The sequence below is a fragment of the Aulonocara stuartgranti genome, assembly GCF_965226115.1.
Source record: "Aulonocara stuartgranti genome assembly, chromosome: 18".
Taxonomy (NCBI): domain Eukaryota; kingdom Metazoa; phylum Chordata; class Actinopteri; order Cichliformes; family Cichlidae; genus Aulonocara; species Aulonocara stuartgranti.
In genome coordinates, this window is record NC_138954.1 from 19,032,696 (window position 1) to 19,048,759 (window position 16,064).

Genomic DNA, 16,064 nt, shown 5'->3' on the forward strand with positions numbered 1-16,064 from the left:
AACTGCAAAATATGTGTGTAACTGATTTTTTACGATTAACCCGGTCACACTGCAGGAAACCACATTTTAGACATCCTGTTCGTGAAAAGCTCGAAATGTGTGCATGGAAATTTCATCAGTGCCAGGTGATTAAGAGGGTCTATTAATGAAATTAAATTTAGGAACCATGGGACAAGTTAATTATCTATGCATTTAGCCATGTAGACAAGGCCAAGATGACCTGCTGGTGTTTAAGTATAAGAAGGGAGAAGAAAGATGACTACGCGCCAGAGAGAGAAAATAACAGCTGAGGCTGTAGCATACACTGACTTGCCACAGTGTTTGGTACAGTTGTTCAACTGTTCATTAATACAATCACATATACCACATGGACAAGGTCAAGATGATGGGGAATTAGTGTGACTTGCACAACTGTGAACATGACACGATTGTTGATGCAGACAGGCCGGTCTAAGTATTTCAGAAACTACTGATCATCTGGGATTTTCCCATACATCCATCTCTGGGATTAACTGGGAATGATCTGAAAAAGACAAAAGAAAGCGTGACTTCGGTAACTCAAACAACCAAGAAGAGCATGCACAAAATAACCTTGAAGGAGATGGGCTACAGGTTGGATGTTTCGAGCAGCAGAAGACCACACCAGGTGGCGTTACAAAAGCAGATATGAAGATATGAGGCTCTCAAATCTGCAGCAACTGTGTGATGCTGTCATATGAGGAATGTTTCCAGCACCTTGTTGAATCTACTAATCTAACTGAAGACAGTTCTGAAAGCAGATGGGAGTTCAACCCAGTACCAGTAAGGTTTAGCTAATAAAGAGTCCATTTAATGTATTTTGCGTGCAGTAAACCAGACTTTTGCTCCTTTATTTCTTTCAATTTTTTCCCACATAAGCAGTTTGTTTTGTTTTTTTTTAAATCAAAACTAACACTTAAGCCTCGAAAGTACAGTATCAAAAACAGCTTACTGATATTGAGGAAGTAAAACTGCATTTTCCCACAGTGCTGGCGCTAGTGTTAGTTACATGGTCAAGTCATATTTTTAAATCCACAAAGGGGAAATTAAAAATTCTCCCATAAACAACAAAACATTTTTTAGCACGTGCTCTGGAGAATCAACATGTGATGAGGAATGGGCTTCCCAAGAATGACTTATCAAAACACCACCGACTTATAGTGATCAGCCACAACACTAAAACTATGGCTGAAAAGAATAACAATCATCTTGTTCCAATGAAATGTTTTGCAGAAGTTACTTTGGCTGTGAATCTCTCGGCTACATATTACCACAGACCAAGATACACCTAAAGCACCTGCCACAACACAAAAACTGCACAAGAGACTTGACAAACAACCCAAGGTGTTGAACTGTCTTTACCTCCCCAGACTCAAGTTAGGTGCTCTGGTACAAGTTCAATCAAAATCAAAATTTATTTATATAGCACATATTAAAACAACAATGTTGACCACAGTGCTTCACAGTCAGTACTGTTCACAACATACATGATGTCCCACAAGCCCCAAAGGATCTGCTACCAAAACCTTGTTCAAGACACCACAGGACAGCCCTAGAGAGTTTTATTTTTCTGTTCGCAAGGAGATAACTAAGATTTTAACATAAACACAAAATCTTTGAACATAAACATTTTTAAAGTTAGTGTAAGTGTAAGTTTGCAGACAGGAAATACTGGAAAACTTGCAGTCAGCTCCAGCTTCCTCACGAGCAGCTGCAATGTTGAAGGGGAACTCTTTTGTTAATGGGCCTAAAATCTAGTTTACAAGCGACACAGGCTAAACACTCCAGTGACAAGAGCTTATTTAGGTAATGCAAATGCTGAGCGCCAGACTTCCCATGCTGTGAGCTTTGCTACACCTACATGGCCCTGATACCCAGCCTAGAAGCAGTTCTGCATACTTTCACCACAAGATTGGTGAACCTGAAGTCAGAATTACTGAGAGCACTGATGATAGGAAAGAAGCTGATTGGACAGTGATTGGAAGATACATCCCAATGTCAGCCATTAGTACCAGATAATAATCTGTGGTCGAACCAGTGGAAATGTAGGCCGGTTCTCAAATGACACTCAGGAGCCTGCTGGTGAGAAAGAGGAAAATGACCCCATCAGTACAGTTTGGGTTGTTAAACTGGTTCTGTTCTGAAAATGTGAAAATAGTTCCCTTGGTAATACTTAATAATTTAAGCACTTAGCATCTAATATTTAATTCAACGGTATTAAATGAGATACACCTGCTGACGATGTCATCATAGTTTGTGCTTTCTATGATAATCTGATTTTGTAGTTCCCAGAGGAAGCACCTGTCAGGTTTGCATCCAGCCAGAAACTGATCTGTGTTGTGAAAAAGCCCCTAAAACGACAGAGATGTGCAGTGATTAGGCTTGTTGTGTTGTTCTCAGTGACAAAATCAAATCAATCTTCAAAAGGGTAAATAGGAACTGAAATGTCCTCATGCTACGTTGCCAGATTGTTGGCTACACCCATGAGTCATGGTCAGAAATTTATATGTGCTCATCATTGCCATGCGTGTCAAGATAATTTTGGCCTTTTCTTGATTTCTTTGAACTATTCTTTTTCCAGGGCAGAATGATTGGACAACATACATCTTTAGTGACTTTACAAAACAAGAATCGGGTGGGCAAGTTTGAATTTGTTTTGTATTTTCTCTAATCCTCACAGAGTCAAAGTATATATACAGGCTTAAATATATCTTCTGCTTGTGCTGTGTTAGTGTCTGCATATCATTGGATGATGGTAATCTTCCTGCCCCTGGCTATCATGAGTCTTGGTGAGACGGGTTTCCATGCCAACAGCGCCCTTGTAGCCTCTGGCGCCAACAGTAGCGCAAGTCCTTGGGTGTGATTGTGGTCCGCATCTTCGTGCCCGGAGTAGATTATGGTTTCACCTGAAGACGGTCTGGTCTGGCCGCTTCCGATCCATCGGGTCTCACATAGTCTGAGAACCTTGATGCTGTATCTTCTCATCTCATTGGCCACCTGCGCTGACTTCCCACTTTCGTTCAGGGTTCTGATGTTACAGGTCCCTATCCTGGTCTTGGCATTGGTCGTAAGAAGACTTGTCGGCGAGCTTGCTTTCACCGGCACGCATCATGGGCCCCACTGAAGAGGAGTCTTCCTGTCCAGGCAGTTGTCGGGATGTACTTGTTGTTGCAGTTTCTGTAGCATGGCTTTTTTTTAGAGGATGGGCTTGCTAGCCCCACACCCAACCCTCCTCTTTTCTCATCCTGGATTTGGGACCAGGCAATGGCGGAGTTGGCTCTTATATATATATATTCTCTCAAATCTTTTAAGAAGTGTGCTGAAGGTTCTACAAAATCTCTTAACTTGACAAGGCCAAGGCGTATTTACAGAAATTGAGCTATTTGGCTACAATGACCAGAGGTGGGTTTGGAGGGGTAAAGGTGAGGCTTTCAAATATAATAACACTTTACCAGCGCTCCAGCATGGTGGTGGTGCTCTGGGGTTGTTTCGCTGCCAGTTGTATTGGTATATTGCACAAAGTGGATGAAATAATAAAAGAGGACTACCTCCATATTCTTCACCTTCACCTCAAACCAACAGCTAGACGGGTGTTGGGGCTTCCAACAGGACAATGATCCCTAATACACATGAAAACTGTTTTTTGTAAATGATAGAGCAGACCACAAGTAAACCGACAGAAATAAAAAAATGACCTCACTGGTAGGTCGCCTAAGCAATTCCTGCAGCAGGTGACTTAACAGGAACGGAAGAAAAATATCACTGGGCCATCCGCCTGAGCGTACATGTAGAAGCTGGTATTTTATGAAGAGTCCGCCAACTCTTTGAAAGTGCCAGTTTGGTGAAGCACCCCTTTAAAATACTGTCCACATATTTGAAGCAGTATCAACAAAGATACTGTCTTTAGATTTTCTCAGTACGTAGTTTATCACTGACATCCTCCAGTTTGCAGTCAGATATTTCCTTTAAGAATTGAATGTCCAATAGAGGCCTGCGTGATGTGACCAGGCCCGAATGTTTACCTCTCACCCCAACTATGTGACTGGAGTTGTGGAGTGGGTGGGCCCCCGTGATGATGTGTTCACAAGGTCCACACTGTCCAGAAAATCCTGTGCACACCTAGTTCCACCCACCATCCCTCTCTCTCCTGCTTGCTTTCCCCTCACCTTTCTCCCTTCTGTGCTCCCCCGTACTCTTCTCCTGCTCCCCTCACAGACTCAGCTATTCGTTAAGAGACTCTGCTTGAGGAGTTTTTGGAGACGCTCGTCGCTTGCAGCCGCCATGGTTCATAACAGCAGCAGCATCTGCAGAGTTGCCCTGCTGGTACTCTTCAGCCTCCTGGTAGCCTTCGTCCATGCAGGTAAAACCTCTAGTTCTGAGTAACATATATATATATATGTATGTATATTTGTGGAATACATTTGTGGAATACACAATAAAGATCACCTGGTTGCACAGAAGTTAATGGAGGTGGAAATGTTTCAGAACGAAACATGCAAAACCGCAAAGAAAGCATCAGCCTGTCGCATTTTAAATGTGGGCAAATTAATTTCTTACATTTTTTTAAGTAGGTCGAGGTGATTTCTTTACAGACACTGAGATAATTTCATAATCTCCATAAAGAAGAAAGTATTTTCTTTTATTATAGCTGAGCTTTTCTTATATATGAGTACATTTTTAGGGTTTTTAGACAATGTTGCCTGCGTTTCTCACAGCTCTCAAACAAAAAACTTTGTGTATTCATGTCATTTTTCCCACAAAGGCACACTGAGGGCCTGATGTGTGTGTCGGCGGCTTGATGTAAATGATGCAGTTGTGAGAACTGAGAGAGCTGTGAAAGCTGCTCTTTGACGAACAGGATGACTCAGTTGCTTTGCCTGATGTTCGTATGAAACTCAAACCCGCCGCCCTCTCACTCGAGCTAAGCTGAAGTGATTCAGCGTAGTGCTGGTTTGGATTTTGGTACCTCTGGAGTGCATTTTATGTGCGTGAAGAGAATTTAGAGATGGTAAGAAGAACATTTCACACAAAAACTGTTGGTTTTCTGAATAAGGGCTATTTTGGATTGACAATCTGAAATAGCCCTTGACAGATTGCCACATCACTGCTCTTTCTTTCACTTTCTCTTACCTCTGCCAGTGTTTCCTTGGAATATATCTCAGATTCACTCGAGAAAACCTCGGGAGACTGTAGACTGGCTCTCAGGCCTAGAGGTCAGAGTAGCAGTCAAGAGGGCAATGGGGCAACAAGGTCCTCCCTGTCTTGTATGGGAAAGAGGCAAAGAAAAATGTGTGACCTGTCACCGATTACACAACACCTACATATATTGTGAAAGACAAGTCTGCAGGAGTTATGACTTGCCTACAGCTTTTTACATTTTGTGGGCTGTTCTAACTTTGGAGGGTGCAGTTGCAAGGTGAAAGCATGTCTTCTATGCCTGCCAACACTGACGAATGAATGCTTTGTTGGATCACAGAGCAAAAAAAAAACTCCCGCCAGGAGAAGTGCTAATAAGGCCAAGTCGTCATGGCTACAGGTTGCATCTCTGCTGACTTCATATATAAATTTGCAGTGGCACGACTGCATTGTCATACAGCAGTGTCGTCAATTGTTGTCACAAGTCTTGACCACAACATCATCCAAGATGAGCGTGACAGGCAGCTTCATTGGTTGACTCAGCATAGGAAACACACAGAGAAATGTCAAATAAGAAGTTTAAGCAAAAACAGTGTGATAATTACTCACATACACTCAGTGTTAAAAATCGTAGCCTTGACAGTGGTGTAGTTGTGTAATGTGAAAATGGAAAACAAAGTCTCTTCAGGCTGTCCTTGTTTCAGAGTAAAATCCAAAACACACACCAATTGTTTTTCAAATATTTTACTGTGGAAAATGTGTCCACCTACTGTGGTATTTTAAGATGGCGAAGCGAGGGCACACAACACCACCGGTGTCATGTCTGGGCTGCATTACTTGTGGTTTTCGATGTTCTGCCAGGTTGCTTTACACATGCATTCGTCTGCGTGCTTTGTCACCTGTCTGACTTGTGTGAAATCCTGAGCAAGGAGGCCAGGGGCCCCAACAAATGGGCCTCTGTGCTTTTTAGTGTCTGAAATCAGCCCTGCCCACAGCCTGCCAAACGCGTAGCGAGTCTGTGCTATATAAGAAGAAAGGCTAACGTCTGGAGTTGTGTATCTTTAAAAAGAGAGAAACAAGCAAAGATTTTTTTCCACCCTGAAAAACGCGATGTACACATATGCACGCAGTGAGCGCTACTACTGTGAGCAGGAAACTGCACGTAAATGACAGATGCAGCAAATATGTTACAAATTAAAATTCATATATGTAATTTCATTTGATTTGTTAGAAGGTTCAAAAAACAAAATATCTTTTCCTGGTTCACACTTCACATGGTTAAATCGGACAGACAAAACTGTCATTTTATATATATAGCACACATGTTAACACAACTCAAGGCTGCTGTTGCTGTTTGTTGCTCTGAATGCTCTGTGGGCTTAAAATGAAAATAACTTCTTTCTAAAACTCATTTTTATTTTTAGAAATGAAAACTCCTCATAGCACTGGTGCGTGCTGCTACTTTCAGAAAACAGTGAGAACTTGCTCTAACAAAAAGGTGAACAACAAATAAGATGTCCAACGTCAGAACTGTTTCACAGGCACTTCATTATATATATATCAAAATGAACTGTGCTGGTTTTTTAATGGGAGTAGTACAAACTGTGCCATGATGTGCCATTGCAAAATGCAGCTCTGTGAGACTCTGTAGGTATACCTTAAAAATCATAAATGCTTTATAATGAATTATTCCATTAACTATGAACTAATTATGCACTCGTGTATTGCAGTTTAACAGCTAAATGTTGTGCATGAATGGTTACAATATCAAAAACTCTAATAATATAAATCCAAACTTGACTAATTATCACAATAACAATCACCACGTTAATAGAGATTATAATCCATTTATAAGAAAACCATTGGAGTGGTCATGTGAAAGAACTGTGAGTCCAAACATGCTGAGGCACAGACAGTAGATAATATTTTTTTTCTCTAGTGGCTCCCTGACTAGATTCAAACCCTACCTCATGGAAACAAACCCAACGGAAAACATGTTATTATTTTTTTAACCTTCTTATTAAATCATTCTGTCCAGAAGGTGCAGCCTTTCACACATAGAGAATATTTAATAAACAAGTTTGTTTGACATCCAGTGCCCAGCCACTGGCTGGCTAGAGCCTGTCCGGTTGTTACTGGTTGCAGCCTGCTGCCCTGCGTGACCGCACAAGCTGCCTTTTGTGCCCTCGGCTGAAGGCCTCATTGATGCCTGAGCTGGCCACAGGCCCGGGCCTCCAAACCTTCAGCCAGCTACAGGACAGGAAGCTGCACACAACTCTGAGTCAATACTGACATCAGGCTGCGTATCAGAATTTCAGAGATACTGCCGCTAACAAGACATGATATGATGTGCACTAGTTTCAGTAATTTTGTCGTGTTTTCCCTTCTGTTAGCAACTAAATAAGGTGCATTTGAGCCTGAAATAAGGATGAAGGAGCTTCCTGAGGGCATCAAAGGCCACAAAGTAAATATGTAGGGTCAAATAGCTGAGTGTAAATATGTTTGCATTACGGTTTTTTGGTATGCGCAGAGTTGAGGACAGAATAATTGAATCTGTGAGGGTCTGAATGGGTGGGCTTGTCTACATCGAGCTTATTTTTTAAGCAGAGATGATGATCAGTTTTTCCCCCTCTAACTTCTAAAAAACATCTGTACAGCTGTTCGATTGCCAAAGCTGTTACCAAGCCGTTAAAGTGGTTTAAACTCTCCAAGTGAGCATTTCCTAAACTCTAAAAATTGGTTAGGAAACACAAAAAATTAAGTCCAGAGAGACATCGTGTTTTTCTGGCTACTGCAGCAGTGTGAAAAGTCTCAGGGTGACTACATGCTCAGAGCAGAGGAATGCCAGACAAAGAAGATTTGGGATGGAAGGAGAAGAGACGACTGAAGTTGAGAGCAGAGTCGGCAAATCACTTCATCTCCTACAGGATGTTTGTTTGTTTGTTCTGTTTAAGATTGGCTGAACCCTTTTGGGGGAAAAGAAACATGTTGAGAGACTCTACCTGGACCTCAAACGGATAAAATGTTCATCTTCTACAAAGAGATCTTTATACCCAGACCTGAGCTGTTAACCCAGTGAGACAAGAGAGACGCTGTTGGAGTCCTTACAGAAAGCCCCATGCATGCAGTTTTGCATCCCAACTAACACAAAGACAAGCAGGTCCGTTAGCAAACCTGGCGCCTCGTCAGTGAAAGACTCCATCCATCCATCTTCATCCGCTTTATCCGAGGCCGGGTCGCGGGGGCAGCAGCCTAAGCAAAGAGGCCCAGACCTCCCTCTCCCCAGCCACCTCCTCCAGCTTATCCGGGGGAATACCAAGGCGTTCCCAGGCCAGCCGAGAGATATAATCTCTCCAGCGTGTCCTGGGTCTGCCCCGGGGCCTCCTCCCGGTGGGACATGCCTGGAACACCTCACCCAGGAGGCGCCCAGGGGGCATCCTTGTCAGATGCCCGAACCACCTCAGCTGGCTCCTTTCGATGTGGAGCAGCAGCTGCTCTACTCTGAGCCCCTCCCGGATGGCCGAACGTCTCACCCTATCTCTAAGGGAGAGGCCAGCCACCCTTCGGAGGAAGCTCATTTCTGCCGCTTGTATCTGCGATCTCGTTCTTTCGGTCACTACCCACAGCTCGTGGCCATAGGTGAGGGTAGGGACGTAGATTGACCGGTAAATTGAGAGCTTCGCTTTTACACTCAGCTCCCTCTTCACCACGACGGACCGGTGCAGCGTCCGCATTACTGCAGCTGCAGCCCCAATCCGTCTGTCGATCTCCGGCTCCCTTCTCCCATCACTCGCGAACAAGACCCCGAGATACTTGAACTCCTCCACTTGGGGCAGGAACTATTCCCCGACCCGGAGTGGGCACTCCACCCTTTTCCGGCTGAGAACCATGGCCTCAGATTTGGAGGTGCTGATCCTCATTCCTGCTGCTTCACACTCGGCTGCGAACCGTTCCAGTGCGAGCTGGAGGCCCTCACCCGATGAAGCCAACAGAACCACATCATCCGCAAAAATCAGAGATGAGATTCTGAGGCCACCAAAGCGAAAGCCCTCCGCCACTTGGCTGCGCCTAGAAATCCTGTCCATAAAAATTATGAACAGAACCGGAGACAAAGGGCAGCCCTGGCGGAGCCCATCACCCACCGGGAACGAGTCCGACTTATTGCCGGCAATGCGAACCAAGCTCTTACAACAGTTGTATAGGGATCGAATGGCCCGTAGCAATGGGCCAGACACCCCATACTCCCGCAACACCTCCCACAGGACACCCCGAGGGACACGGTCGAATGCCTTCTCCAAGTCCACAAAACACATGTAGACTGGTTGGGCAAACTCCCATGCACCCTCAAGTATCCTGGAGAGGATAAAGAGCTGGTCCAGTGTTCCGCGACCAGGACGAAAACCGCATTGTTCTTTCTGTATCCGAGGTTCGACTAGCGGACGAACTCTCCTTTCCAGCACCCTGGCATAGACTTTCCCAGGGAGGCTGAGGAGTGTGATCCCCCTGTAGTTGGAACACACCCTCCGGTCCCCCTTCTTAAAGATGGGGACCACCACCCCGGTCTGCCAGTCCACAGGTACTGCCCCTGATCTCCACGCAACATTGCAGAGGCGTGTCAACCAGGACAGCCCTACAACGTCCAGAGCCTTCAGGAACTCGGGGCGGACCTCATCAACACCGGGGGCTCTACCACCAAGGAGTTGTTTAACTGCCTCAGTGACCTCGCCCCCGGAAATTGGTGGGTCATTCCCCTCATCCCCAGACTCTGCTTCCTCCTCGGAAGACGTGTCAGTGGGATTAAGGAGGTCCTCGAAGTATTCCTTCCACCGCCTGACAATTTTCTCAGTCGACGTCAGCAGCGCTCCGCCAGCACTATACACAGTGCAGGTAGAGCACCGCTTTCCCCTCCTGAGACACCTGACGGTTTGCCAGAATCTCTTTGAGGCAGTCCGAAAGTCTTTTTCCATGGCCTCTCCGAACTCCTCCCACACCCGAGTTTTTGCTTCAGCCACTGCCCGAGCCGCATTCCGCTTGGCCTGTCGATATCTGTCGGCTGCCTCCAGAGTCGCACAGGCTAACCAAGCCCGATAGGACTCCTTCTTCAGCCTGGTGGCTCTCTTCACCTCTGGTGTCCACCATTTGGTTCGGGGATTACCACCACGGCAGGCACCAACCACCTTGCAGCAGCTTCGGCAATGGAGACGCTGAACATGGTCCATTCGGACTCAATGTCCCCAGTCTCCCTCGGAATGCTGTTGAAGCTCTGCCGGAGGTGTGCGTTGAAGAGCTCGCGGACTGGGGCCTCTGCTAGACGTTCCCAGCACACCCTCACTACGCGTTGTAGTGCCACGTGCACTTATGGACACTCTTATGTTCGAACAGGGTGTTCGTTATGGCCAAACTGTGATTAGCACAGAAGTCCAATAACAAAGCACCGCTCGGGTTCAGATCAGGGAGGCCGTTCCTCCCAATCACGCCCCTCCAGGTCTCGCTGTCGTTACCCACGTGAGCATTGAAGTCTCCCAGCAGGACAACAGAGTCTCCAGGTGGAGCACCTTCCAGCACCCCCCCCCCCCCCCCCCCCCCAGGGACTCTAAGAAGGCTGGGTACTCCGAACTGCCACTCGGCGCATAAGCGCAGATGACAGTCAGGACCCGTTCCCCGACCCTAAGGCGCAGGGAACAAACCCTCTCGTCCACCGGGAAAAACCCCAACGTACCGGCAGCAAGCCGAGGAGATATTAGAATACCCACCCCAGCCCGCCGCCTCTCACCAGGGGCAACTCCAGACTGAGACAGAGTCCAGCCCCTCTCCAGGAGACTGGTTCCAGAGCCCAAGCCATGCGTAGAGGTGAGCCCGACTATATCTAGCCGGTACCTCTCAACCTCACGCACTAACTCAGGCTCCTTCCCCACCAGAGAGGTGACATTCCATGTCCCCATTGCCAGTCTTGGCAGCCGGGGGTCAGTCGGCCAGGGCCTCCGCTCCTGGCCGCCACCCGGCACACAATGCACCCGACCCCTATGGCGCCTCCTGCGGGTGGTGGGCCTGCGGGAGGATGGGCCCATGTCTCCTCTTCGGGCTGTGCCCGGCTGGGCCCCATGGACTAAGGCCCGGCCACAGACGCTCGCCCTCGGGCACCCTCCCCGGGCCTGGCTCCAGGGCGGGGCCCCGGTAACCCTATTTGCCATGGGAGACCCTACCAGGGGGCAAAAGCCCCCAGACAACATAGCCCCTGGGATCCCTGGGACACACAAACCCCTCCACCACGATAAGGTAGCGATTCAAGGAGGAGCAGTGAAAGACTTCAGTAAGAAAACATGCAATCATAGCTGATGCAGCACATCAGCCATGTCTTTTCTTTTTTTTTTTAAATAAAAGCTATCCTTGTTGTCCTTTTTCTGCAGACACTGTTTTAGACACTGCCCCAGCAACTAGGGACAACCAAGACACCGTGTCTGGAGATGAGCCACCCAGCGACACCACCCCCAAAACCCACTACTTAACAGACCATCCCTCCACCATCGACTATGATGATGCCACAGAAGTTTTCAACGAAGAGGAAGGTAAAGTTGTCCCATTTTTGACTGATCAACATGCACACAACCACCAAATAAATTTTCTTTCTTAATTGTGTGTGTGTATATATATATATATATATATATATATATATATATATATATATATAAAAATAAATAAATATATATGCCTGTGTGCAGGGGCCATGGGGCCAGGGGCCATCACAGCCATAGTTATAGCAGTCTTCCTGGGAGCATCTGTCCTCCTCGCTCTCATCGTCATCACACTCAGGAAGTTCACCGCCTCCTAGAGGAAACACATATGGTTTATGTGTGTGTGTGTGTGTGTGTGTGTGTGTGCGTGTGTGTGTGTGTGTTGGTAAACCATGACTGTTTGTGTGCCTGTGTTTCTCTGTTGCTTCTCAGTTCCATCTTTGAAGTCCAGGCTCGACCTTTGTGTAAAACGTGTCTTTTGCTTTGCTGAAAATTGTGGCAGGGTCCTTAACTGACTATTTGCAGGTTTCCTAAATACTCAAATTGTTGCTCAAACACGTCCACTTGTTGCTGAAGGAACCATCTTAGAAACTGGCTGGCTCTTCCAGTGCAATGCTGTAGCACATTTGTCACTTGTGGGTTGTTGTTTTTTTTTTTAAACATGTTGTTTTCCAGTCATTTCAATGTTTCGCCTTTCTTCAATACATGATTTTGCTTCTATGTTAGCAGGAAGTGTTTGTGGTTATGTTTGTCTGCGTCTTACTTTTCCAATCAGTGAGAAATATATTTGAATTTTTTTTAGCCGTACATGGAAGGTTTTTATTGGTCTTTCTCAGTAATTGTACCTGAGTAATTTTCAAAAATATTTCCAAGGTGTCACCGTGCAAAAGTTTTCAAGTTTGTATTAAACCATTAACAAACATTTGTAGAGTCAAATTAAGAATAGAACATCTTTAAAAGGGGCTTTTTCAATGAAAGTAAACAGACGTGTTGTTTGTACCTGCAGAGCAAATATGCAGTTAGTGCTTGGATGAATGTGCCTTTTGTCTTTGCATGTTTGTGTGGGTTTTTTTGTCTCTCTTTTTTTGCAGGAGGAAAATTAGTATAGTATATTATGAGATATTTTTCTGTACAACCCAGAGTCCTCAGTCATACAGCTGGATGCTGCCATTTTATCATCAAGTCAAAAATTATTAAATCATATTTTAATAGTTTAATGTGTGTGTGTGATTGCACATGATTACTGAATTAACTGTAATTTTTTTCTTTTAGACATTATACATTTTCGTGTACAGTTACAGACTGTATATAAAAGATGCGCATTTGGGTTTGAAAATTGAAGCCAATTCATTTGGGCTTTAAAGCTGTTTTCTTTATATTGGCCAACAGGGCGCCATGTATCTGATTGCTAAGATGAAGTCAAATTATTTGGGTTTATAAGGAAGGGACCCCACTGGTCCCTCTGTGTTTGACTTCAGTAAACACTTTCCTGATCGGTTTGTACTTAGCTTTCGCTCATATTTACCAAAACATTCACTTTGTAAATTATGGTACCATTTAGATATATAAGCATGATGAAACATGGTATAATCCGTGGCACCTTGTGACTAAAAAGTCATAAGTACCATATGGGCAAGCAATGTCCTTCAGTTCTTATTCACTGCTTGCTCATCACATTTAGTTTCAAAAACTAAACAAGGCAACTGGAAAAAACCTCCTTGCTCAATGCTTTTCATAAAACCAGACAGTGACTCGCATCAGAAATTATTCAATTTTAACTTTTACTATAGAACTAATACTGTTATTTCTTCTTAATTCAGAATATTAATTTTAAAATGTGATATGTGTCTTTAGTAGTTAGTAGTCATCCTGTACTATAGTATATCGTCTTTCACTTCTGATGTTTAAAAAAAAAAATCGGGTCAGATGAACAAATAATAAACAAATAATAAATGAATTAAGACACACATCATGTCTTAATTTATTTAAACTAAGCAAAGCCAAAATTCAGAGGTACTTTGTGAAAAAATCAATACTGAGTTAACAGAGTAAGTAGATAACAGGTGCTGCAACTCAAATACACTTTCAAACTGATCAAATTAACTCATCAGCTGGTGTGTGCTAACTCAGTGACAAGAATTAAGGACATTTTAGGAAGCAATGATTTTAGGAAAACAGCTGTTGCTTTCCATCAATCTTGAAAGATTTATGAGGCCATTTTCAAACAATTTGAAATTCACCTTTCCAAGGAGAAAACATTAAAGACAGTTGCCAGTCTTCCTCACAGTGGACACCCTGGCAAATTCACCCAAGCCCAGACCGTGCAGTGCTCAGAGAAACTGCAAAAAACTACATGCCTCAGTTAGCATGTTAAATGTTAAAGTCCATTAAAGCAGAATCAGTGAAAGACTGAAGAAGTGTTGCCTGTTTAGACGGGATGCCAAGAGAACCTTTCTCTAAAAAGAACATGGCAGCACAGTTCAGAACAGCATGGCAACGTTGCAAACTCAGCATATCAGCAGAAACAGTTCATACCAGCTATGAAGCACGGCAGTGGAGGGGTGATGATTTGGGTTTATATTGTAGCCACAGGCACCTGTAGCCACTGAGTCCTCAATGAACTCCTCTGTGTACCAAAGTATTCTGGAATCAAACGTGTGGCTATATTTCCAACATCTAAGGCTTGGATGAAACTGGACCAGGCAACAAAGCAAATATCCTGAGGAGAAAAGAAAGAAAAGATTCACGGAGTTGTAATAAGCCCAGTCAAAGTCCCAACCTCAACTCAAATGAAATGATGAGGCGAGGCTTTTAGAGCGCGTAAACAAATGCCCACAAACCTCAACGAACTGAAGCAAGACTAAAGAAGAGTGGGCCAAAATTTCTCCACAACAATGTGAGAGGCTAAGAAAGTCATACTGAAAACACCTACTTCAGGTTATTGCTTCCAAAGGTGATTCTTGAAGCTACTGAATCAGGGGGCGTACTTAGTTTTTCCCACACCGTATCTGCATTCTAGCTCAGCTTGTGTTGAATAAAGACACGGTGTAGTATGTTATCCGCTGTTGTTCATTTGTGGTTGTATTTTCTTAAGAACTTGGCAATGACCGGATGACTTTTTATGTCCTGAAAACATTAGAACTGGAAGAGGGCATACTTTTTTCACATGACTGCATACAAAGAAACACATTTACAGAAACAAAAAAGTGTCATATGATTTCCCCAAAAGTGAAAGCATTTTTTTTCCCGAGTTTAAAACTGAAAGCACAATTCGATCTCTTCTCACGTACTTGAATTTAACTATATTTCTCTGGTGACTGATGACGGTAACTTCAAGCTGTGAAGTGTAGCTGTGGGCACATTCTCACACTTTAAATTCAGTTAAGTCATCTCAGTACATGAAACCAGGAAACTCTTAAACATAATCACAGTCTAAATCTGCTTCTGCAGCTTCTCACAGACTTAAAAGGAAAAGGGCTTTGAAAGCAGTGTTCAGAAATTTTCTTTCACATAGGACAACTCATAGCGGTACGTTTACTAATAACAGCACTACTACTGAAATCACAGTATTGGAGGCATCTTGCTTTATTAATAGTGACTGCTGAGAGACTGTAAACAAACTAGTTGTTGACCTAAAAAAAAGAAAAACCATGCAGGGAAGTCACATGGACAAGGCCTGGTCTTTATATTCAGCATTAAAGTATTATATTTAATTTTGATCAAATGTTACATCTTATATTATATAAATCTACATTCACATTATAAATTCAAATTCAAATCAAATTCAAATTCAAATTTTATTTGTCACGTACACAGTCATACACAGTACGATATGTAGTGAAATGCTTGGACAACTGCTCGTGACCTAAAGAAAACAAAAAAGGAAAAGGCTATGAATAAGATAGGAAATAAATATGAAAAATTAAAAAGGGTAAATTTAACTAAGAAGGAATAAAATATAAATTATGGTTAAAAATGAAATAACTGTACAACACAAATTAGAATGAAGGGTAAATTTAACTGGGAAGGAATAAGATAAAATATATAAATTAAAGTTGAAAATAAAATAACTGTACAACAAAATACACAATATAGAACTATATAAGAATGTATGAAGAAATCTAAATATAAATAAATATATACACAATAACAGCAGCTGTACAAGTATTAACCGGAAATGAAGAATATAGTGACCAGTGTTGTGCAAAACCAAAGTCCAGAAAGTCCAGTGTGTGTGTAAGAACCGTATGTGTGGGTCAGTACTGTGTGGTGGTGTGATTGAGAGACCGTATCGCCTGCGGGAAGAAGCTCCTCCTCAGTCTCTCTGTGTTGGTCTTCAGGGAGCGGAATCGCTTTCCTGACCTCAGCAGAGAGAACAGTCTGTTGTTGGGATGGCTG

At 43.8% G+C, this 16,064-nt stretch overlaps 1 protein-coding gene across 1 annotated transcript; it reads left to right on the top strand.

The window, feature by feature from the left end:
• Positions 1 to 4,299: 4,299 nt before the first annotated feature.
• On the top strand, positions 4,300 to 12,905 carry snorc (secondary ossification center associated regulator of chondrocyte maturation; the record flags this gene model as incomplete). The annotated part of the gene is made up of 5 exons (XM_082514956.1): positions 4,300 to 4,378; positions 5,158 to 5,231; positions 10,966 to 11,464; positions 11,562 to 11,720; positions 11,874 to 12,905. The coding sequence occupies 5 exons, from the start codon at positions 4,300 to 4,302 to the stop codon at positions 11,981 to 11,983; spliced, it is 921 nt and encodes a 306-aa protein (XP_082371082.1). The 3' UTR covers positions 11,984 to 12,905.
• Positions 12,906 to 16,064: the final 3,159 nt, after the last annotated feature.